Source organism: Hyperolius riggenbachi, chromosome 12 (assembly GCF_040937935.1).
Source record: "Hyperolius riggenbachi isolate aHypRig1 chromosome 12, aHypRig1.pri, whole genome shotgun sequence".
NCBI classification, from domain to species: domain Eukaryota; kingdom Metazoa; phylum Chordata; class Amphibia; order Anura; family Hyperoliidae; genus Hyperolius; species Hyperolius riggenbachi.
In genome coordinates this window covers 215,720,675-215,747,312 of record NC_090657.1, presented here as the reverse complement: position 1 = coordinate 215,747,312, position 26,638 = coordinate 215,720,675, and the positions used below count along the sequence as shown (strand labels likewise).

At 50.6% G+C, this 26,638-nt stretch overlaps 1 protein-coding gene across 1 annotated transcript in view; it reads right to left on the bottom strand.

The window, feature by feature from the left end:
- Nucleotides 1–26,638, bottom strand: part of LOC137542290 (tubulin-specific chaperone D-like) — a 343,085-nt gene that overhangs the window by 61,705 nt on the left and 254,742 nt on the right. Inside the window, exons 22-29 of the mRNA XM_068264095.1 lie at nt 25,905–25,965; nt 24,591–24,613; nt 16,297–16,328; nt 13,737–13,799; nt 11,714–11,790; nt 10,947–11,028; nt 3,506–3,624; nt 1,545–1,636 (exon numbers count right to left, since the gene is read on the bottom strand). Coding sequence (XP_068120196.1) covers nt 1,545–1,636; nt 3,506–3,624; nt 10,947–11,028; nt 11,714–11,790; nt 13,737–13,799; nt 16,297–16,328; nt 24,591–24,613; nt 25,905–25,965 — 549 coding nt within the window. The remainder of the gene's footprint in view (nt 1–1,544; nt 1,637–3,505; nt 3,625–10,946; nt 11,029–11,713; nt 11,791–13,736; nt 13,800–16,296; nt 16,329–24,590; nt 24,614–25,904; nt 25,966–26,638) is intronic.

Below are 26,638 nucleotides of genomic sequence, written 5' to 3'. Positions count from 1 at the left end.
GTAACAATACACAGTGCGTGCACCAGTCTATTCTCTACTACCAGTGTTTCCCTGAAAATAAGACACTGTCGTATATTCATAATTCATTCAAAATATGTGCTAGGGCTTATTTTCGGGGAGGTCTTATATTTTTGGGGGTAGCCAGATCCCCCAGTATATAGTCAGATCCCCCCCCCCCCCACAAGTATATAGCCAGGGTAAGTAGCAGTTAAAACACATCCTTCCCCCCCCCCCCCAACCTTTCTGCTGATTTACCTCTCCTGCTCTTGGCCCCCTGCTCCAGAAAATCAGAGTCCCCCTGCGACATACACTGCATAATTCAGCTCTTAGATCAGTGGTGAAAGCAGCTAAAGTTGTACAGTAACAGCACTACCCTATACAGGAAGTAAACAGAGATCACTTCCTATATACGGGCTCTGTTACTGTTCAAGTTTAGCTGCCTTCACCGCTGATCTAAGATAAGAATTATGCACAGCATTAGCCACAGTGAGATCTGACTTTCTGGAGGAGGGGGGCAAAAGCAGGGGAGGTAAATCGGGTGCAGCAGCCGCGGTGTGGTGGCGGGGGGAGGGGTATGGAGGAGCGGGGTCTTACAGGCTGCCTGTCAAGTGATAGGCAGCCTATTGGGCCAATCAAAGTGTGGGGATAATGTCCTTTAAAGTGATTGGACCCGCAGGGGCTCAAAGCAGGATGAGTGGAGCTCTCGCCATTGCCAATAAGCAGGCATAAGTTTGTAGTGCTCGCTATGCTACTCTGATAAGGCACACTAACTCTGATAAGGTATGTTACCGCTGATGGGACATGCTAACTCTGATGGGACATGCTAACTCTGATGGGACATGCTAACTCTGATGGGACATGCTAACTCTGATGGTACATGCTAACTCTGATGGGACATGCTAACTCTGATAAGGCAAACTATTTGTTATAGTCAACACCATTGAGCGGATTTTTGCAACATCCGGCACTTAGGGACCAATGATATCACTGACAACGTTTCATCCATCCTACCTAATAAAGAACAAGTGTCCCTGTGCAGTGCAGGGACTGACGCAGAGAAACTGCAGAGAGCCGGAGGAGGACGGGGCCAGAAGGGACGGGCAGGTGTGCGCGATTGGCACTTCAGAATGTTAATCAAAAGTGTATGATACCCCCACGTACTGTGTCGACACAGCTACACACTCGCCTGTCTGCTGCAGATAGAACTACACTGGCTCATGGACTGGATAATGGAAGAAGACAGAACAGTTGGGTTTTCTTTCCATTAAACTATATTTTAACAGGCATTATTGACACCACTCGAGGGGGTTTTGTTTTTTCTTCCACAGTGACTGGGCCTCCGCTGAATTGTGTAACTGTGGAATAATCTGGATAGAAACAATTGTCTCATCATTGAACGGTGTTAGCCCAGCAAGTAATGAGACGCCACTTGGTGAGAAGAGAAATGTGTCCATCTCCAATCTCATGACAGTATCCCCACCACAGTCCCAACATCACAACTAAACCGAGGGCAACAGGCTTATTCTACAAGGAGGTATCCGTACAGAGATATGGCCTTCAGGGCATCTCTTCTGGCTTCAGCAAAGCTGACATCCTTTCCGGAGATACAGGTGACCTTCCTCAGGCCTTCAAGAACCTGAAAACAGAAAAAGGAATATGGTAACACAGCGAAGAACAACCAATAAATGGATCAACATCAAACCCTAATTAACCAGCACCCACATCAACCCCATCAACCTCCAAACCACCCAGCATCCACTGCACCACAGCCCCCAACCACCAAGCACCCATTATGCCACATCATCCCCCAAACCAGCCAACACCCACTGCACCACATCAACCGCAAGCCACCCAGCACCCACTGCACCACATCAACCCCCAAGCCACCCAGCACCCACTGCACCACATCAACCCCCAAGCCACCCAGCACCCACTGCACCACATCAACCCCCAAGCCACCCAGCACCCATTGCACCACATAAGTCTCAAAATCACCCAGCACCCACTGCACCATATCAACCTCCAAACCACCCAGCACCCACATCAGCCCCCAAACCACACCACCCAACACCCACTGCATCACATCAACCCCCAAGCCACTCAGCATCCACATCACCCAGAAGCCACTGCACCACATCAACCCCCAAATAACCTTGCACCCACTGCACCACATCAGCCCCAAACCACCCAGCGCCCATTGCACCACATCAGCCCCAAAACCACCGAGCACCCATTGTGCCACATCAGCCCCCAAACCAGCCAACACCCACTTCACCACATCAACCCCAAGCCACCCAGCACCCACTGCACCACATCAACACCCAAGCCACCCAGCACCCACTGCACCACATCAACCCCCAAGCCACCCAGCACCCACTGCACCACATCAACTACCCAGCACCCACTGCACCACATCAACCCCCAAGCCACCCAGCACCCACTGCACCACATCAACCCCCAAGCCACCCAGCACCCACTGCACCACATCAACCCCCAAGCCACCCAACACCCACTGCACCACATTAACCCCCAAGCCACCCAGCACCCACTGCACCACATCAGTCTCAAAATCACCCAGCACCCACTGCACCATATCAACCTCCAAACCACCCAGCAACCACTACACCACATCAGCCCCCAAACCACCCAGAAACCACATCAACCCCCAAGCCACCCAGCACCCACATCAACCCCCACACCACCCAGCACCCAATGCACCACATCATCCCACAAACCACCCAGCACACACTGCACCACATCAGCCTCCAAACTACTCAGTACACACTGCACCTCATGAGCCCCCAAATTATACACAAACTACTGCAGGGAAATCTCACCATTGTGGCAGGGGAGGAGACACAAACTACCACAGGGAGATCTCACCACTGTGGGAGGGGAGGAGACGCAAACTACTGCAGGGAGATCTCACGGCTGGAGTGAGGAGGGGGAACTAGACACAAACTACTGCAGAGAGATCTCCCCAAGGTGGGTGGGGGGGGGAGATGGGGACGGACGGACACAAACTACTACAGGGAAATCTCGCCATTGTGGGAGGGGAGGAGACACAAACTACAGCAGGGAGATCTCCATATTGTGGGAGGGGAGGAGACACAAACTAGTGCAGGGAGATCTCCGTATTGTGGGAGGGGAGGAGACACAAACTACAGCAGTGAGATCTCCGCATTGTGGGAGGGGAGGAGACGCAAACTGCTGCAGGAAGATCTCCGCATTGTGGGAGGGGAGGAGACACAATAGTAAATGGGGATGTGTTCCCAGCATTGGCTGGTTTCACAGACACTGCACTGTCACACATTGCTGAGAAGTCAGACGCATGTGGTCATGAGTCATGTATGAGGAGGCACCACTAGGCCCTCCCGATGTAACATGCCTCTCCATAGTGACTTGCACTTTGCACCATGCACCATGTGACAAGCTGGTGATTTGCATAGAGCGGTTTGTGTGTCAGTGGGATGTACTGGTGACAGCGTGTACACATCACACTTACCTGTGCCAGCTTGTTCCTCAGCATGAAGCGTGGCAGAGCGCCCAGTGCCAGCGAGAAGCCACAGCGACACATCTCCTCCGAGCTCTGCAGCTGCTCAATATAATAGTGCAATATGCCATCTGTGTGCAAAACACAAGCAATACAGAGGATTAGCACTTCCCGACAACCGTACAGCAATCCCCCAGCCAATGACGGGACAATCGTACATCAATCCTCCCTCCACTGATGGGACAATCGTACATCAATCCTCCCTCCACTGATGGGACAATCGTACAGCAATCCTCCCGCCACTGATGGGACAATCGTACAGCAATCCTCCCGCCACTGTTCGGGACAATCGAACAGCAATCCTCCCGCCACTGACGGGACAATCGTACAGCAAACCTCCCGCCACTGACGGGACAATCGTACAGCAAACCTCCCGCCACTGACGGGACAATCGTACAGCAATCCTCCTGCCACTGACTGGACAATCGTACAGCAATCCTCCCGCCACTGACGGTACAATCGTACAGCAATCCTCCCGCCACCGATGGGACAATCGGTCACTATCCTCCCACCACTGACGGGACAATCGTACAGCAATCCTCCTGCCACTGACGGGTCAATCGTACAGCAATCCTCCAACCACTGATGGGACAATCGTACAGCAATCCTCCCGCCACTGACGGTACAATCGTACAGCAGTCCTCCAACCACTGATGGGACAATCGTACAGCAGTCCTCCTGCCACTGATGGGACAATCGTACAGCAATCCTCCCGCCACTGACGGTACAATCGTACAGCAATCCTCCCGCCACCGATGGGACAATCGGTCACTATCCTCCCACCACTGACGGGATAATCGTACATCAAACCTCCCGCCACTGATGGGACAATCGTACAGCAATCCTCCTGCCACTGACGGGACAATCGTACAGCAATCCTCCTGCCACTGACGGGACAACCGTACAGCAATCCCTCAGCCACTGACGGGACAATTGTACATCAATCCTCCCGCCACTGACCGGACAATAGTGCAATATGCCATCTGTGTGCAAAACACAAGCAATGCAGAGGATTGACCCCCCCCCCCCCCCCCCCCCCCCCCCGAAAATCAAACAGAAATAATCCAACCACTAAAAGGACAATCTGTCACTATCCTCCCACCACTGATGGGGCAATCGTACAGCAATCCTCCAACCACTGATGGGACGATCGCACAGCAATCCTCCCACCACTGACGGGACAATCGGTCACTATCCTCCCACCACTGATGGGACAATCGTACAGCAATCCTCCAGCCACTGTCAGGGCAATCGCACAGCAATCCTCCAGCCACTGACGGGACAATCCGTCACTATCCTCCAGCCACTGACGGGACAATCCGTCACTATCCTCCAGCCACTGACGGGACAATCCGTCACTATCCTCCAGCCACTGACGGGACAATCCGTCACTATCCTCCCGCCACTGATGGGACAATCGTACAGCAATCCTCCTGCCACTGATGGGACAATCGTACAGCAATCCTCCTGCCACTGACGGGACAACCGTACAGCAATCCCTCAGCCACTGACGGGACAATTGTACATCAATCCTCCCGCCACTGACAGGACAATAGTGCAATATGCCATCTGTGTGCAAAACACAAGCAATGCAGAGGATTGCCCCCCCCCCCCCCCCCCCCGAAAATCAAACAGAAATAATCCAACCACTGACAGGACAATCTGTCACTATCCTCCCACCACTGATGGGGCAATCGTACAGCAATCCTCCCGCCACTGACGGGACAATCGTACAGCAATCCTCCTGCCACTAACGGGACAATCGTACAGCAATCCTCCTGCCACTGACGGGACAACTGTACAGCAATCCCTCAGCCACTGACGGGACAATTGTACATCAATCCTCCCGCCACTGACAGGACAATAGTGCAATATGCCATCTGTGTGCAAAACACAAGCAATGCAGAGGATTGCCCCCCCCCCCCCCCCCCGAAAATCAAACAGAAATAATCCAACCACTGACAGGACAATCTGTCACTATCCTCCCACCACTGATGGGGCAATCGTACAGCAATTCTCCCGCCACTGACGGGACAATCGTACAGCAATCCTCCAACTACTGATGGGACGATCGCACAGCAATCCTCCCACCACTGACGGGACAATCGGTCACTATCCTCCCACCATTGACGGGACAATCGTACAGCAATCCTCCAGCCACTGACGGGACAATCAGTCACTATCCTCCCACCACTGATGGGACAATCGTACAGCAATTCTCCCACCACTGATGAGGTAACCGTACAGCAATCCTCCAGCCACTGACAGGGCAATCGCACAGCAATCCTCCAGCCACTGACGGGACAATCCGTCACTATCCTCCAGCCACTGACGGGACAATCCGTCACTATCCTCCAGCCACTGACGGGACAATCAGTCACAATCCTCCCACCACTGATGGGACAATCGTACAGCAATTCTCCCGCCACTGACAGGGCAATCGCACAGCAATCCTCCAGCCACTGACGGGACAATCCGTCACTATCCTCCCGCCACTGACGGGACAATCAGTCACCATCCTCCTACCACTGATGGGACAATCGTACAGCTATCCTCCCGCCACTGACGGGACAATCAGTCACCATCCTCCTACCACTGATGGGACAATCGTACAGCAATTCTCCCGCCACTGATGGGGCAATTGTACAGCAATCCTCCAACCACTGATGGGACAATCAGTCACTATCCTTCCACCACTGATGGGGTAACCGTACAGCAATCTTCCAGCCACTGACAGGGCAATCGCACAGCAATCCTCCAGCCACTGACGGGACAATCCGTCACTATCCTCCCGCCACTGACGGGACAATCAGTCACAATCCTCCCACCACTGATGGGACAATCGTACGGCAATCCTCCCGCCACTGACGGAACAATCGGTCACTATCCTCCCACCACTGACTGGACAATCTACAGCAATACTCCCGCCACTGACGGGACAATCGGTCACTATCCTCCCACTACTGACGGGACAATCATACAGCAATCCTCCAGCCACTAACGGGACAATCAGTCACTTTCCTCCAGCCACTGACGGGACAATAAGTCACTATCCTCCCACCACTGACGGGACAATCAGTCACTATCCTCCCACCATTGACGGGAGAATCGTACAGCAATCCTCCAGCCACTGACGGGACAATCGGTCACTATCCTCCCACTACTGACGGGACAATCATACAGCAATCCTCCAGCCACTGACGGGACAATAAGTCACTATCCTCCCACCATTGACGGGAGAATTGTACAGCAATCCTCCAGCCACTGACGGGACAATCAGTTACTGTCCTCCCACCACTGATGGGGTAACCGTACAGCAATCCTTCCCCCACTGACAGGGCAATTGTACAGCAATCCTCCAGCAACTGACGGGACAATCGGTCACTATCCTCCCACCACTGACGGGACAATGGTAGAGCAATCCTCTTGCCACTGACAGGACAATCAGTCAATGTAATAGTGCAATATGCCATCTGTGTGCAAAACACAAGCAATGCAGAGGATTAAAACTCTCAAAACTTGTGCTTCTTGTGTACGGATTTAGATACATAAATTAGCAGGCGTGTAATTCCTAACAATCAGATGAGTCAACAGAATGTAATAAACAGAGCAGCAGCCTAGTGACATAATCATTATCAAGCAGCAGTAATATCACCAAACGGACATGTGTGTGCTGCTGGCCTCTGCTGGCCACTGGAGGGTACTGCATGTGGATAGTGGTGCTGTACTCATACACACATAAAATATACAACAAACTGTACTTATGGCAGGAAAAAAAGAAGGGAAAAATAAGTCACTGACGGAGTTTATCAAACAGGAAGTCACTTGTGCGCTAAAGAATGTTTCACTTCACTAGGTGATCTCCTCTTACGGTAATGACTTCACCCAGAAGTCAGATTTATTTACAAAACCAAACACATTACGAGTGGAGACAATTCCGGCTCCTTTCGCATATTGTGCGGTGTAATTGGCGTGCGGCGTAAGAGCAGTCATCTTCCAATGCGTTCTCCAGTCCTTCATAGGACCGCACTGTTACTCATGGAAAGACTACCCCCATGCTGGATAAAAATAGTGAATTTAAAAAAAAATGCATACAGCATGTGGTATTTTGTTGACTGAAATCTGGTTACCGACAAGTCCTTTGTGAATGGAGGCCATCATCATTATCGGTCTTTAGACAGCGGATATATTCTGCATTGAGTATACTGAACAATCAATGTCATCACTTGTATTAAGATGGCATCTGCTTTTGGAATATTAAGCTCCTGGCCAGGAAGCTGAAACTCTACCCTGTCAGGTATCCCCATACAGTCATTGTCAAGGTGAATGTCCCAGCATGTCATTGCATGTCGATTTTGCTATAAAGTTGCTACACAGGACACAGTGAAATGACGGATGTATGGGGGGAGGGTCACTTAAAGTGTCTGAGTTTACTCCACTCATTGGTAGACCCCGCCATCTCTTCCATTTGCGTTTGGGCTTCTCGGGAGATTTGGGGTGAACCTGTTGTGTGAATGTCACTAAAATGGGTCCCGTAGTGGACTGATGAACAACTGGTTGATTGCTAGAGCTCCCGGAGTCCTGCCATAGTCACAGTCTAATGTCCTTACCATAGTCAAAGTATACTGTCCCTCTACCATAGCCACAATTCCCCCATCATAGTCATGGCTTACGGTGGCCATACATGGTGCAATTTTTTCATTCAATCTTACCATTTCTATGTAATATAAGGGAACTGCCTAAATTATCCTTTCAGTATATTCACTTAATTTACCCTTATACTACATAGAAATGGTAAGATTGGATGAAAAAAATTGTACCATGTTTGGCCACCATTACTGTCCCTATCACAGTCTAATGCCCCAACTAACGTCTGGGGCTGTTACAAAGCATGCCAGGGATGCTACCAGTCTGTTTTAGGAATGTGAGAGAAAAACGGACATCATACAAACAAGAGTTGATTCCAGTAATACCGCTAATGACATGCTGGGCATGGTGCTGTCACTATGGCAGACATGGAGAGGAGGTGATGATGCTGGACATGGTGCTGTCACTATGGCAGACATGGAGAGGAGCTGATGATGCTGTCACTATGGCAGACATGGAGAGGAGCTGATGATGCTGGATATGGTGCTGTCACTATGGCAGACATGGAGAGGAGGTGATGATGCTGGACATGGTGCTGTCACTATGGCAGACATGGAGAGGAGGTGATGATGCTGGACATGGTGCTGTCACTATGGCAGACATGGAGAGGAGCTGATGATGCTGGACATGGTGCTGTCACTATGGCAGACATGGAGAGGAGCTGATGATGCTGGACATGGTGCTGTCACTATGGCAGACATGGAGAGGAGCTGATGATGCTGTCACTATGGCAGACATGGAGAGGAGGTGATGATGCTGTCACTATGGCAGACATGGAGAGGAGGTGATGATGCTGGACATGATGCTGTCACTATGGCAGACATGGAGAGGAGGAGATGATGCTGTCACTATGGCAGACATGGAGAGGAGGAGATGATGCTGTCACTATGGCAGACATGGAGAGGAGGAGATGATGCTGTCACTATGGCAGACATGGAGAGGAGGTGATGATGCTGGACATGGTGCTGTCACTATGGCAGACATGGAGAGGAGGAGATGATGCTGGACATGGTGCTGTCACTATGGCAGACATGGAGAGGAGGTGATGATGCTGGACATGGTGCTGTCACTATGGCAGACATGGAGAGGAGCTGATGATGCTGTCACTATGGCAGACATGGAGAGGAGGTGATGATGCTGTCACTATGGCAGACATGGAGAGGAGGTGATGATGCTGGACATGATGCTGTCACTATGGCAGACATGGAGAGGAGGAGATGATGCCGTCACTATGGCAGACATAGAGAGGAGGAGATGATGCTGGACATGGTGCTGTCACTATGGCAGACATGGAGAGGAGGTGATGATGCTGTCACTATGGCAGACATGGAGAGGAGGTGATGATGTTGTCACTATGTTAGACATGGAGAGAAGGAGATGATGCTGGACATGGTGCTGTCACTATGGCAGACATGGAGAGGAGGTGATAATGCTGGACATGGTGCTGTCACTATGGCAGACATGGAGAGGAGGTGATGATGCTGTCACTATGGCAGACATGGAGAGGAGGTGATGATGCTGGACATGGTGCTGTCACTATGGCAGACATGGAGAGGAGGTGATGTTGCTGGACATGATGCTGTCACTATGGCAGACATGGAGCGGAGGTGATGATGCTGGACATGGTGCTGTCACTATGGCAGACATGGAGAGAAGGAGATGATGCTGGACATGGTGCTGTCACTATGGCAGACATGGAGAGGAGGAGCTGATGCTGTCACTATGGCAGACATGGAGAGGAGGAGATGATGCTGGACATGGTGCTGTCACTCTGGCAGACATGGAGAGGAGGTGATGATGCTGTCACTATGGCAGACATGGAGAGGAGGTGGTGATGATGTCACTATGTTAGACATGGAGAGGAGGAGATGATGCTGGACATGGTGCTGTAACTATGGCAGACATGGAGAGGAGCTGAGGATGCTGAACATGGTGCTGTCACTATGGCAGACAGGGAGAGGAGGTGATGGTGCTGTCACTATGGCAGACATGGAGAGGAGGAGATGATGCTGTCACTATGGCAGACATGGAGAGAAGGAGATGATGCTGGACATGGTGCTGTCACTATGGCAGACATGGAGAGGAGCTGAGGATGCTGAACATGGTGCTGTCACTATGGCAGACAGGGAGAGGAGGTGATGGTGCTGTCACTATGGCAGACATGGAGAGAAGGAGATGATGCTGGACATGGTGCTGTCACTATGGCAGACATGGAGAGGAGCTGAGGATGCTGAACATGGTGCTGTCACTATGGCAGACAGGGAGAGGAGGTGATGGTGCTGTCACTATGGCAGACATGGAGATGAGGAGATGATGCCGTCACTATGGTAGACATGGAGATGAGGAGATGATGCCGTCACTATGGTAGACATGGAGAGAAGGAGATGATGCTGGACATGGTGCTGTCACTATGGCAGACAGAGCGGAGATGATGATGCTGGACATGTTGCTTCTTGATGAGGCAGGAAGTGGTGACTCTATAGGCAGAGCAGAAACACCTAGAAATATCTTCAGGGCTCGCTACAGACAATCCCTTTACTTTCGTCCCCTGCGGCGTCTTTTCCTATTTTAGGATGGAGCAGTGACAGGCGAGCCTGACTCCATTCTCTCCATCCAATGACAGTGCTGTGTTTAGTGCAGAGAGGCAGGTGTGACCGCAGGGCTGGGTCTGTCTATCCCGGGATAATTGCTCACTGCTGGCCTGAACTGCTGTCATTAGTAATGAGGCCTGCCATGATTCACCTACCTTGCCGGACTGGATCAACCTCTCCATCTGGGTTCTGGTAAAATTCATAACACAATGCGGACAGAGAAGATACAGCAGCTTCCTGGGGAGAGAAGGAATACAGGTTTATTATTTAGGAATGCTGATACACACCAGCTGGGAGCTGGAAATCAGTCTAGCAGTGGGGATACATCTTACCAAGCTAATCGGGGGAGGGATTTAGGGCTACAGTAAGAAGATCGCCCCTCGTGGGTGGTGTTACCAGCAGTCCAATGGAAACGTGGAGGAAGGGCCTGAACTGTGGCGCTAAAGATCTGAGAAATGGTTCCTCCCTCCCTGGCTACACAAGAGGAGGTATATTACAATAGAATGATTTCCTGTACAGACTCCACCCACTAGATACCCGGCAGTGTGCCTATACAGACTCCACCCACTGGAGATAAAACGCAGTGTGCCCATACGTAGGATGTACATAAGATATGCGGTTTGTGTCACATGATGAGTAATGAGAACACCAAAGCAGATGTATATCGGCACCACGGAAGATGAATGCGCTATATAAATCATTAACTATAATAATGTTAGTTTTATATAGTTTGATTATAGTCCAATCAGAAGCTGGATTCGCTGCATTTTATTTGGTTTGTCTCCAAGCAGAATAAACGAAGGTCAAATTTGCATAAACTCCAAATTATTAAAAATCTAATTTCCAATCTCTACTAAACCACATGGTATTCTGAATCCTACACGTCCCGCCTACTGGAGCATGCTGGGAAATAAGAGATTACCTTTATCTTCTGTCGGGTAGAGCTGGAGAACAGATGGAGGCTTTTCAAGCTGTCATTAATGAGTTGTTGCCAATCAGCTGAGAGACAGAAAAACAATGTCAGCTTCCTGCAAGCCGCAAAACAGAAGAGGGTTATCACGTACTATATCCCTCAGAGTGCAGCTGGAGAGGAGGCCCCAGAGCTACTGACCCCTCAGAGCCAGTATGTTATTACCTTTTGCCTGACGCTGCGCGCCGTTCCCTCTCCTCCGACGCTGTGCGCCGTTCCCTCTCCTCCGACGCTGCGCGCCGTTCCCTCTCCTCCGACGCTGCGCGCAGTTCCTTCTCCTCCGACGCTGCGCGCCGTTCCCTCGCCTCCGACGCTGCACGCCGTTCCCTCGCCTCTGACGCTGCACGTATTACCTCTCTTCTGATGCTGCACGCCGTTCCCTCTCATCTGACGCTGCACGCTGTTACCTCTTCTGTGACGCTGCACGCCGTTACCTCTTCTGTGACGCTGCACGCCATTACCTCTTCTGTGGCGCTGCACGCCGTTACCTCTTCTGTGACGCTGCACGCCGTTACCTCTTCTGTGACGCTGCACGCCGTAACCTCTTCTGTGACGCTGCACGCCGTAACCTCTTCTGTGACGCTGCACGCCGTAACCTCTTCTGTGACGCTGCACGCCGTAACCTCTTCTGTGACGCTGCACGCCGTAACCTCTTCTGTGACGCTGCACCCCGTAACCTCTTCTGTGACCCTGTACGCCGTAACCTCTTCTGTGACGCTGCACGCCGTAACCTCTTCTGTGACGCTGCACGCCGTTACCTCTTCTGTGACGCTGCACGCCGTTACCTCTTCTGTGACGCTGCACGCCGTTACCTCTTCTGTGACGCTGCACACCGTTACCTCTTCTGTGATGCTGCATGCCGTTACCTCTTCTGTGATGCTGCACGCTGTTACCTCTTCTGTGATGCTGCACGCTGTTACCTCTTCTGTGATGATGCACGCTGTTACCTCTTCTGTGATGCTGCACGCTGTTACCTCTTCTGTGATGATGCACGCTGTTAGCTCTTCTGTGATGCTGCATGCTGTTACCTCTTCTGTGATGCTGCACGCCGTTACCTCTTCTGTGATGCTGCACGCTGTTACCTCTTCTGTGACGCTGCACGCTGTTACCTCTTCTGTGACGCTGCACGCCGTTACCTCTTCTGTGATGCTGCATGCTGTTACCTCTTCTGTGATGCTGAATGCTGTTACCTCTTCTGTGATGCTGCATGCTGTTACCTCTTCTGTGATGCTGCACGCTGTTACCTCTTCTGTGACGCTGCACGCTGTTACCTCTTCTGTGACGCTGCACGCCGTTACCTCTTCTGTGATGCTGCATGCTGTTACCTCTTCTGTGATGCTGTACGCTGTAACCTCTTCTGTGATGCTGCACGCTGTTACCTCTTCTGTGACGCTGCACGCTGTTACCTCTTCTGTGACGCTGCACGCCGTTACCTCTTCTGTGATGCTGCACGCTGTAACCTCTTCTGTGATGCTGCATGCTGTTACCTCTTCTGTGATGCTGCATGCTGTTACCTCTTCTGTGATGCTGCACGCTGTTACCTCTTCTGTGACGCTGCACGCTGTTACCTCTTCTGTGACGCTGCACGCTGTTACCTCTTCTGTGACGCTGCACGCCGTTACCTCTTCTGTGATGCTGCACGTTGTAACCTCTTCTGTGACGCTGCACACCGTTACCTCTTCTGTGATGCTGCACGTTGTAACCTCTTCTGTGACGCTGCACGCTGTAACCTCTTCTGTGATGCTGCACGCTGTTACCTCTTCTCTGAAGCTGCACGCTTTTACCTCCTTGGACCCTGCACGCTATTACCTCGCCCTGGACCCTGCACGCTATTAGCTCTCCTCTGACACTGCACGCTATTACCTCTCCTCTGACGCTGCATTCTACTACCTATCCTCTGGTGCTGCACGCCGCAGGGCGTTCCGGCCAGCAGTCCTCAATGAAGGATATATCCGGTGACTTAAGCCCTGCTTACCTATTACTGTGTCCCCCGGGTGTGGGATTTTGGACAGTGACAGCTTCTCTATCAAGTGACAAACTGCGGAAAAGAGAGACACAATTAGGGAGTTGACACCAAGAATGAGCTCACTGTCACATTATACAATCCAGTTACCAGGGTATCTATACTGCATTGCACAGCGCTGGCCAAAGAGGCTTTATACACAGTATATAAATATAACAGAGGCTAAGCTGATTTTCTCAGATCTCATTGGAGCTGATTTTTTACAAACAGTGCATGTAATATTGGTGCAAAACCACTGCTCAGTGTGCCCAATCAGAATCATTTGCCTGGACAGCTGCAACATTTAAGTCTCATACACATACAAATGTCTGCAGTTACAAGCATACAAGAGACAAAAAAAAAACACAGTGACAGTTTGTCGCCAGGTCCCTTTGTGCGGCAGCTGTACACACGTTGCACAGAGGGACAGAGATGCGGCGGAAGCTGTCGCCGAAAGTTTTGCCCCCGCCTGAAGCTCCCTTCTGGCTGTGGGTAGCTGTCGCTAGTCCGCACATACACATGCAGTACGCGTGGCGGACCAGCGACAGTTGCGGAGACAGAAGTTGCCGGCGATTGAACTTTTCAATCACACAGCAACTGCTGTCTCCGGCGACAGTTCGTGGTGCGCACCTCTTACACACAGTGCAACTGTCGCCCAGACATGCGCGTGCCACCTGTTTGTGGCGACATTTGTGCCCCATGTGTATGAGACTTTACACTGGTTGTGATAAATCTGCCCTAATGAGACCTGACTTCTATACAAAGATACTGACAACAGGATGACATTTATCAAATTGATGGATAGTCAATGGTGCCCCTTTTGACAAAAGTCATAGCAATTTCCTCAACCAGGGAGATCAACAGGTGTGATCGGTTCAGGATGAGGGCAGCCACTGAAGCACAGGGCATGCTGGGAGCTGGTCAGCAGGTGTGATCCGTACAGGATGAGGGCAGTTACTGAGGCCCAGGGCATGCTGGGAGCTAGTCAGCAGGTGTGATCTGTACAGGATGAGGGCAGTGGAAGCTGGTCAACAGGTGTGATCTGTACAGGATGAGGGCAGTCACTGAGGCCCAGGGCATGCTGGGAGCTAGTCAGCAGGTGTGATCTGTACACAATGAGGGCAGTGGAAGCTGGTCAGCAGGTGTGATCCGTACAGGATGAGGGCAGTTACTGAGGCCCAGGCATGCTGGGAAATAGTCAGCGGGTGTGATCTGTAAAGGATGAGGGCAGTAGAAGCTGGTCAACAGGTGTGATCTGTACAGGATAAAGGCAGTCACAGAGGCCCAGGGCATGCTGGGAGCTGGTCAGCAGGTGTGATCTGTACAGGATGAGGGCAGTCACTGAGGCCCAGGGCATGCTGAGAGCTAGTCAGCAGGTGTGATCTGTACAGGATGAGGGCAGTCACTGAGGCCCAGGGCATGCTGGGAGCTGGTCAGCAGGTGTGATCTTTACAGGATGAGGGCAGTCACTGAGGCCCAGGGCATGCTGAGAGCTAGTCAGCAGGTGTGATCTGTACAGGATGAGGGCAGTCACTGAGGCCCAGGGCATGGTGTGAGCTGGTCAGCAGGTATGATCTGTACAGGATGAGGGCAGTCACTGAGGCCCAGGGCATGCTGGGAGCTAGTCAGCAGGTGTGATATGTACAGGATGAGGGCAGTCACTGAGGCCCAGGGCATGGTGGGAGCTGGTCAGCAGGTGTGATCTGTACAGGATGAGGGCAGTCACTGAGGCCCAGGGCATGCTGGGAGCTAGTCAGCAGGTGTGATATGTACAGGATGAGGGCAGTCACTGAGGCCCAGGGCATGGTGGGAGCTGGTCAGCAGGTATGATCTGTACAGGATGAGGGCAGTTACTGAGGCCCAGGCATGCTGGGAGCTAGTCTGCAGGTGTGATCTGTACAGGATGAGGGCAGTGGAAGCTGGTCAACAGGTGTGATCTGTACAGGATGAGGGCATGCTGGGAGCTAGTCAGCAGGTGTGATCTGTTCAGGATGAGGGCAGTCACTGAGGCCCAGGGCATGCTAGGAGCTGGTCAGCAGGTGTGATCTTTACAAGATGAGGGCAGTGGAAGCTGGTCAACAGGTGTGATCTGTACAGGATGAGGACAGTCACTGAGGCCCAGGGCATGCTTGGAGCTTGTCAGCGGATGTGATCTGTACAGGAAGAGGGCAGTGGAATCTGGTCAGCAGGTGTGATCTGTACAGGATGAGGGCAGTCACTGAGGCCCAGGGCATGCTGGGAGCTGGTCAGCGGATGTGATCTGTACAGGAAGAGGGCAGTGGAATCTGGTCAGCAGGTGTGATCTGAACAGAATGAGCGCAGTCACTGAGGCCTAATCATGAAGAGGAGATATCAGGCCACTATTTCAGCTCAATTCATGTAATAGCACCATGAAAACAGTAAACCAGATTGCATTCTCAGCTCATTAGCGAGATTGGTATTTGACATAGATTTGGGGATACACAGGTCTCAGCAGCTGGACCCTATGTGTACAGACTGCTCAGGTCATTACACTGTATTATGTGTGTCTTACCTGCTGGTCTCATCAGCTCTCCACCCAGACCCCTAGAAGGAAGAGAAAAGAAGATTTAAAATACAAAGCTGCACAGAATACATCGAAAGCAAAACTAATATCATTAAAGCGGTATTGTCACCATAAAAATCAAATTTCAACAGCAACTGGTCTGAGTGTATTAAGTGATAAAGACTATAGGCCGGTACACAGGCTGCCAGTCTTCTCACACTGCCGGTACACAGGCCGCTAGTCTGCTCACACTGTTGCCCAAAAGTGTCCCGGATCTCTAAGGATCCTAGCAACAACCCTGCTGCTCACACTGCCGGTACCCAGGCCGCTAGTCTGCTCACACTGCCGATACACAGGCTGCTAGTTTGCTCACATTGCCGGTACACGGGTCGCTAGTCTGCTCACACTGCCAGCACACGGGCCGCTAGTCTGCTCACACTGCCGGTACACGGGCCGATAGTCTGCTCACACTGCCGGCACATGGGCCGCTAGTCTGCTCACACTGCCGGCACATGGGCCGCTAGTCTGCTCACACTGCCGGCACATGGGCCGCTAGTCTGCTCACACTGCCGGCACACGGGCCGCTAGTCTGCTCACACTGCCGGCACACAGGCCGCTAGTCTGCTCACACTGCCGGCACACAGGCCGCTAGTCTGCTCACACTGCCGGCACACAGGCCGCTAGTCTGCTCACACTGCCGGCACACAGGCCGCTAGTCTGCTCACACTGCCGGTACACAGGCCGCTAGTCTGCTCACACTGCCGGCACACAGGCCGCTAGTCTGCTCACACTGCCGGCACACAGGCCGCTAGTCTGCTCACACTGCCGGCACACAGGCCGCTAGTCTGCTCACACTGCCGGCACACAGGCCGCTAGTCTGCTCACACTGCCGGCACACAGGCCGCTAGTCTGCTCACACTGCCGGCACACAGGCCGCTAGTCTGCTCACACTGCCGGCACACAGGCCGCTAGTCTGCTCACACTGCCGGCACACAGGCCGCTAGTCTGCTCACACTGCTGTTACACAGGCCGCTAGTCTGCTCACACTGCCGATACACAGGCCGCTAGTCTGCTCACACTGCCGGCACACAGGCTGCTAGTCTGCTCACACTGCCGGCACACAGGCCGCTAGTCTGCTCACACTGCCGGCACACAGGCCACTAATCTGCTCACACTGCTGTTACACAGGCCGCTAGTCTGCTCACACTGCCGGTACACAGGTCGATAGTCTGCTCACACTGCTGTTACACAGGCCGCTAGTCTGCTCACACTGCTGTTACACAGGCCGCTAGTCTGCTCACACTGCCGGTACACAGGTCGATAGTCTGCTCACACTGCCAGCACATAGGCCGCTAGTCTGCTCACACTGCTGTTACACAGGCCGCTAGTCTGCTCACACTGCCGGCACACAGGCTGCTAGTCTGCTCACACTGCCGGTACACAGGTCGCTAGTCTGCTCACACTGCCGGCACACAGGCCGCTAGTCTGCTCACACTGCCGGCACACAGGCTGCTAGTCTGCTCACACTGCCGGTACACAGGTCGCTAGTCTGCTCACACTGCCGGCACACAGGCTGCTAGTCTGCTCACACTGCCGGTACACAGGTCGCTAGTCTGCTCACACTGCCGGCACACAGGCCGCTAGTCTGCTCACACTGCCGGCACACAGGCCGCTAGTCTGCTCACACTGCCGGCACACAGGCCGCTAGTCTGCTCACACTGCCGGCACACAGGCCGCTAGTCTGCTCACACTGCCGGCTCACAGTTCGCTAGTCTGCTCACACTGCCGGTACACAGGCCGCTAGTCTGCTCACAGTGCTGGCACACAGGCTGCTAGTCTGCTCACACTGCCGGTACACAGGTCACTAGTCTGCTCACACTGCCGGCACACAGGCCGCTAGTCTGCTCACACTGCCGGCACACAGGCCGCTAGTCTGCTCACACTGCCGGTACACAGGCCGCTAGTCTGCTCACACTGCTGGCACACAGGCTGCTAGTCTGCTCACACTGCCGGTACACAGGTCACTAGTCTGCTCACACTGCCGGTACACAGGTCGCTAGTCTGCTCACACTGCTGGTACACAGGCCGCTAGTCTGCTCACACTGTTGGTACACAGGCCGCTAGTCTGCTCACACTGCCGGCACACAGGTCGCTAGTCTGTTCACACTGCTGTTACACAGGTCGCTAGTCTGCTCACACTGCCGGCACACAGGCTGCTAGTCTGCTCACACTGCTGGCGCACAGGCCGCTAGTCTGCTCACACTGCCGGCACACAGGTCGCTAGTCTGCTCACACTGCCGGCACACAGACTGCTAGTCCGCTCACACTTCCTGTACACAGGCCCCTAGTCTGCTCACACTTCCTGTACACAGGCCCCTAGTCTGCTCACACTGCCGGCCACAGGCCGCTAGCCTGCTCACACTGCCGGCACACAGTACACTGTACTGAGTGGGGAGTGGTGCCTGTGCCTCTATGTGATGTCCAGCCCCCTGGTCTCCCCACCGCAGCAAAGCACTGACTCAGCACCGCTGTCTCTAGACAGATGTCACATCACTGGGATGGAGTAACTTGTATGACACGAGACAATGATTCAGGCAGATCGCTGCTTCTTCTGACAGCAGAAAAACACTTTAACGACCGGCGTTTAACACTAATAAACCCTCCGGAGGATAAGCGTGACGCAGCAGACCTGGTGTCCCGCCCAGGCATTAACCTGCTGTACTCAGGCTCGGGGCGTCCGCCGGGATTAGCAGGAGCCGCCATAGATCCAGCCTTATAGCTGTGTATGATGGAGACACCTGACTCTGAGCTCTCATCATTATTCAGACATATCTGCAGCCATCACTGAATCCCCGTCTGACACCTGCACACACCGACGTGCTGAGAATTCACTCAGCACGCTTCTGTACCGCTATCACCCTGATTAGGTAAAATAATACTCTATCCAGGCTAAAAACATACTTCCAATTCCACCAATACACATCCCAGCGGATCCTAAGCAAGTCCAGAATGTCTGGCAGGTAAGTTGGGAAACGCCACCTTAACCAGATAATTCTGAACAGCAATGCCACCTAGTGATCAGCAAACACTACTACATGACCCCTTACCCAAAAGTCACTATTTTTAATGGATTTGGTTTTAGATTTTTCTCTGCGATTTGCGGATATAAATCTGGCAGCCTCAGACGAAGAATGTATGTTGTCTGACAAAGAAAAGTCCCCACACCGCTGTTCAGTCCCAGTACTGGGCGGTCACACCACAACGCACGAGTGGAAATGGGATTTTGTCACTGTTAAACTTGGCTGTGAATTCTACAGTAGTGATGGTCAGCGAGATGCAAATAATTTTGAGTTGATGCGACACGGATGTCAAATATGACATCACTTCTGCACTTCTTTTTCTCAGTCTCGCTCAGTGTTAAATATATGCCCTCCCTATTGCCACAGCTTCCTGCCCCTCCCACGGCAAACATCACCTATACAACATGCTTACATCACTGTGTAATATCTTCAAAGGGAGGGAGGGGTTCAGGTTCAATTACCTTCTGGTCATAGTGTCCTTATCTTATCTGAAATAGGAAGCTGTTATTTGCATGCTGAGATTAGCTTGGGTAATGTAGCTTAAAAAAAACAAAAACAAAAAAAAAAACGTTCCACAATCCCGCTAGTTCCTGCAATTAGGCAAAGGCACCCAGACCAGGTAAAAAGAAGAGAGAAAAAAAACAGACCTATTTTAGAAAAAAGGGGGTTACAGATATGTTTGGGGCATTAACATTTTTTTGTTTAGGGATGTTACAACCCCCTTTAACTACTGAAATAAATGATAATCATTTGTATTTGCTTGTTTGAAGGACCACTATCACAAAAAAATGTAATGCTAGGTAAACGCGATACAATTTTCTGGCAGATTTTTTTCAACATGTCTGATCTGAATTTTGATCGATTTTCCGATCGATTTTCTTTCAGTTTTATGGAAATTGATCAGAAAAACAAGTTTCGGCTCCTGCCCATCTTCATGTTGCCAATGGATCTTGAGCAGACAGATAAAATTTAAATCTGGACTTACCTGGGGCTTCCTCCAGACCCCCGTTACCTGCGAGGTCTCCTAGTGTTCTCTGGGTCATTGCCTTGGTCTCACTGGCGTCTCCGGTAATCCGGCGAGCACCCTGCACTTCATCACCCCGGTCCCCATAAGAGTCCTGTGGTTAAGACTTTAGAAAACCGCACATGCACAGGACTCTTACGGCAACCGGTGTGATGGCGAGCAAGTGCTGCTTCAAACAAAGTTGCTGGATTACAAGAGCCGCCAGTGGGACCACGTATGGGACCACGCAAGGGACCCAGAGAATGCCAGGGGACCTTGCGGGCTACGCGGGGCTGGAGGAAGCCCTAGGTAAGTCCGGATTTCCTTTTTTACTTACTGGTCATGGTCCCTATAAGAAGTCAGTTTAGGACAGCACATTTCAGCAGTGAAGAGGGCATCTTTACAGGTAACGAATTTGAGGGGTCTGGCAATTTGGACGCCATACTCTGAAGTCTGGAGAATATCTTCCAGAAAGATACCAGACTGGAGGAATGGGAGGTGTGCAGTGTGTTCCTCATCCATGACATGAAGTACATGAGGACGTTTTCTGCCAAATGGCATGGCAGATGGGATAGCATGGAACACATTACACGGGACACAGCCAGCTTCTCTGCTCATCTTGTGTCAAGGGATCCAGCCAACAGATCAGAGGATGAACACAAATGTTCTTGTGGTGTCAATAAAACATACAGACACAGAAGACTTCCCCCAAACCGATCTATTTCTGGCTATCTAGCTCTAATGCTGGGAATACACGTTTCGTTTTTGCCTTCGTTTAAACCTTCGTTTCGATTGTGCCTTTTGTCCTTTTCGATCCCGAAATAATCGACCGTACGGTTAATATCACCACCCACGGTTTCGGTTTTTATTTCGATTCTGATGGTTTCGTTTTTCCAATGATCGAAGGCTGCAAAGAAACGAAACGTAGTACAGGGACGGACGGCATAAACGAATATATAATCGATCTGAACAGCCATCAAGCCTACCAATGGCTCGATTAGATGGATAAAGAGAGATAATATCAAACATGTTCGATCACTAGTCGTTCGTTTTTGGGGTCTATTAATCGAAACTATAATGAGATTATGACTATTTTCACATACGGTTTCAACACTCGATTCGTTTACCGAACGAATCGAAGGCTAAAACGAAGGCTAAAACGAAACGTGTATTCCCAGCATAACAGGGAGCACAAGACAAGCTTACACTTCTGTTCTAGTCAAAGTGAATCAGACTGTCACAAGAAGTTCTGCGTCTCCAGGCAGTCTACCCACACAGCTACCATCCCATTGGCTGAACTGCACTTCCAAGACATCAAAACAGTAAGCCATTTCCCCGACCTGACCCTTTCATGCCACTGGAAAACCCAATCCATAAAAGCTTCGGCCAGTGAGGATGCTGTGTCTGCTGTAGATTGTGGGCTTACAGAATTCTACTGGCAAAACATGAAGAAGATGGAACCGTGGAAAGGAAATATGTGGGGAACAATACCTGGAACTTGAATATTGGGGTCAAGTAGGGAGAGAGGAGCACTGAGAAACCCCCCCCCAACCTTGTCTAAAACCATCCCAGGATTTAGAACTCAGTAAATAAAAGACAGGCATGGACCATCCCTCTAACCTCAGAAGCAGCATATTTGTGCTGTCGGTCCTTATTATCGGGAACTATAAGCTAGATCATGTAAGAATATGACCAGGGAAACATCCACCCATAATGCCCCTGGTAGCCAGACCATGCAATGGTTTGCCTAGGCTTTAGGTCAGCACTTCTTCATACAAAAACAAACAGGATTTGGAAATGCTGACATATGCGCTACGGATTCTGGCAGTTTGATGCACGGTCTTCACCTTTAAAGGACCTTACACATGATCAACAAAAATCGTTGCAACCAACCAACATTGCAGAAAACAACAAAAACAAACGACAGGTCTTTGCAACTACGTTGTCCGCATGCGGATATTGCAAATGACCAACTCATAGTCACAGTGCATCGGGAAAGTAGTCACAGCAAATCACTTTTTCCTCATTTTGTTTTATAACAGCCTTATTTCAAAGCAGATTTGATTAATTTTTTCCCTGTAAGGACAACGTGAAAAAAGTTAACTTGAGGTTCTGGCATGTTTATTAAACGTAAAATACAGTAAGTGGGAAATTCTAGGACGCTTAGGGGAAACAGGATGCACCTGTGCTCAATTTTGAGCTTCATGGCAGAGGCTGTGAGTACTTATGTACATGGGCTTTCTCCATTTTTTATTTTTAATACATTTGCCAGAACCTCAAGTACACTTTTTTCAAGTCATGTTCTGAGGAAAAATATGAATTAAATCCTTTTTGGACTAAGGCTGTAACATAAAATGTGGAAAAAGTCATGCACTGTGATTACTTTCTGGATGCACTGTAAATGCTGCAAGCGACCATACAGTCTGTAGTCATTGTACACACGTGGCCCATTGGACAATATCTGTCCAACAGTCATCTGAGCTGATTCGCCAGATGGATCCAGCAAAATGCTCTCTATTATTCACTCAGCTACGTTTTATTTTATTTTTGTACACAATTGCCATCCGAAACGGCGAAATCTGTCATTTGTTGAACGTTTCAAGCAACTGTGTACATAGCTGGAGGCCACCTTTGAGTTAAGTCCTTGAAATGACAGCAGTGTGATATGGAAATGAGGTGTTATCTATTCACATGCATCTGATAAGCTGCTTGCTTTCAGGAGATGAAACCTATGCCTGTATGCAGGTGTAGACTGCAGAGGCCAGAGATAAGCCTGTGATTATGGGGGAAGAGCTCTGCCATGCCCCCCACAGTGCAGAGTGAGGTCCTAGTTGTTTATAAATAAATATACGGGCTGGAGGTGACTGTTTGCAGTTGGCAGCTTACAGATAATTTCCCCCCCTGCAGGTAAGTAAAGCAAGTTCCTCATAGCAGGCGTTGTTCACATAACACAGAATAACTGACATATCTGCGGGTCAGGAACATACATTTCATACCAAGAGATTTACATCTGCCAGATCATCCGAACACGTCTCGCTAGAACCCGCCGGGCTCATTCCAGTGCCGAGCCCTTCATTGAACTTATTACTAATGCTAATCATCCTGATGGGGCGAAGTGCAGAGCACTATGATGTGTCACATCACACGACATGTAACTTCATTACTGTGGTCCCTGTGCGAGACCTCCCGGGGAACATCGCGATATACTGTAGAGACGTCACGTGTCAGGTCACGTGGCACTTCAGTCATTACCACTACAGGAGACCTCCCAGAGAACATAGTGAGATTGTGACTTCATGTGTTAGGTCATGTGACGCTAAGGCCATTACCAATGCACTACCTCCAGGAGAACTCTGCAAGATAGCGACATCTCATGTCAGGTCACATGATGCTACGGTCATTACCACTACAAAAGACCTCTAGGAGAACATAGCAAGATAGCGACATCACGTGTCAAGTCATATGACGCAAAGGTCATTATCACTACAAAAAAACCTCTAGGAGAACATGGCAAGATAGAGACATCATGAGTCAGGTCACATGACACTTTGGTCATTACCACTACGTGAGATCTCCAGGAGAACATAGAAACATAACGACATCACGTGTCAAGTCACATGACGCCACTGTCATAACCACTACAAGAGACCTCCAGGAGAACATAGCTAGATAGTAACTTCACGTATCAAGTCACATGACGTAAAGGTCATTACCCCTACAGGAGAACTCCAGGAGAACACAGCGAGATAGTGATATCAGGAGTCAGGTCACATGAGACCTCCAGGAGAACATAGCCAGATAGAGACATCATGTGTCAGATCACACAAAGCTATTGTTACTACAGATAACAGCCAGAGGAGCATTTGGAGTGATGTCATGTTGTGTTTATGAGGCCAATAGTGTCAACAGAGGAAAATCGTGAGATGTGACCTCACGTCTAGGTGACTTAATTTTTATTCTTCAGTGCATTAAACCTAATAAACCTTGGTGGCAGAGATCAGACATTGAAGTGGGGTGCTGAGGCAGGTACTGATCCTTTCCACATCTATACATTGTATGCCCAACTTTACTACGAGACCTGCAGAAAAGGCAGACAGAGATGACATAACAACCAATCAGATTACAGCTAGCATTTCTCTAGGGCAGGAAGATGAGAGCAGATTTGACATCAGTGTAATGCGGAGCAAAGACCTCCTCCAACACGAGGCAGCGGATCTCACCTGTAGAACTGACGCTCTTGAAGCTGAAAGAAAGAACAGGGAAAGAGTGTCAAAATGGGCTTCTGAAATTCTAAGTCAAAATCCAGATCCCCCCGACCCACAGATCACTGGCGAAAAAGCACTCTGCTCTACTGGATCTTCATAGCTCAGCACAGGAAACTTTACAACACACCTGATGAGCACCATACATCCATATAAACACAGCCTTACCTCCTGATGAGCACCATGCATCCATATAAACACAGCTTTACCTCCTGATGAGCACCATGCATCCATATAAAGACAGCCTCACCTCCTGATGAGCACCATGCATCCATATAAAGACAGCCTCACCTCCTGATGAGCACCATGCATCCATATAAAGACAGCTTCACCTCCCGATGAGCACCATGCATCCAAATCTACACATTCTCACCTCCTGATGAGCACCATGCATCCATATAAACACAGTCTCACGTCCTGATGAGCGCCATTGCATCCATTTAAACAGCCTCACCTCCTAATGAGCACTATGCATCCATAATAAACACAGCCTCACCTCCCGATGAGCACCATGCATCCATATAAACACAGCCTCACCTCCTGAGCACCATGCATCCATATAAACACAGCCTCACCTCCTGATGAGCACCATGCATCCATATAAACACAGCCTCACCTCCTGATGAGCACCATGCATCCATATAAACACAGCCCAGCCTCCTGATGAGCACCATGCATCCATATAAACACAGCCTCACCTCCTGATGAGCACCATGCATCCATATAAACACAGCCCAGCCTCCTGATGAGCACCATGCATCCATATAAACACAGCCTCACCTCCTGATGAGCACCATGCATCCATATAAACACAGCCTCACCTCCTGATGAGCACCATGCATCCATAAAAACACAGCCCAGCCTCCTGATGAGTACCATGCATCCATATAAACACAACCTCACCTCCTGATGAGCACCATGCATCCATTTAAACAGCCTCACCTCCTAATGAGCACCATGCATCCATAATAAACACAGCCTCACCTCCTGATGAGCACCATGCATCCATATAAACACAGCCTCACCTCCTGATGAGCACCATGCATCCATATAAACACAGCCTCACCTCCTGATGAGCACCATGCATCCATAATAAACACAGCCTCACCTCCTGATGAGCACCATGCATCCATATAAACACAGCCTCACCTCCTGATGAGCACCATGCATCCATATAAACACAGCCTCACCTCTTGATGAGCGCCCTGCAACCATATAAACACAGCCTCACCTCCTGATGAGCGACATTCATCTAAATCTACAAATCCTCACCTTCTGATGAATCCCTGTTAGACCTCTAAGCGTTTCTTTATCCAGATAATCAGCGACTGTCCTGCAGAAGATATCGGGATGTAAAGAGACATAATTACACAGATGACAACTCTTATTGTGTGGCCACTTCCTCCCTGCCAGCTTTGCGGCTCCTACACCCCCGCCTCCCTGTGTACCCGGGGTAGTGACATCACTTTTCCGTATTACAGATCCCTCTGTCATCCTCCAACTCAATGCAGTTCTCATACTAACTGACCAATCGCAGGCGACACAGGCAGAGCTTGCTGTGCAGTGTGGCAGGGGCACACGAGTCACATGACCTATACACATTGCCCTTGCCTCACACAGAGGCCTGGCTGCATTTCTAGGTAACATTGAGCAGAATAACCCTGACAGTAAACAGGACAATGTGACAATGACAAGTGAGGGAAGAATGTGAGAAAGCGCAAGGCATGAGAGGAATTCTGCTGTGTTGATAGGACGGAAATTCCTGGCCAGGTTCAGGCCCTCAGCCCAGGCCATGAAGCGTGCATAAAAGAATCCTGTAGGTGAGGACACACCACCATTTACCGCAATCACTGCACTGAAAGGACTGCAGAGGCTGCCATGTCTTGTCTCCTGAGTAGGACGCCCCCTACTGTTGGCAGCTCGGCTCTGCAGGCAGCATTACAAGATGGAAACCCCATGGTCTACTATTCCAGGATGTCACCATATGCGGTACCACTGAGGATCAC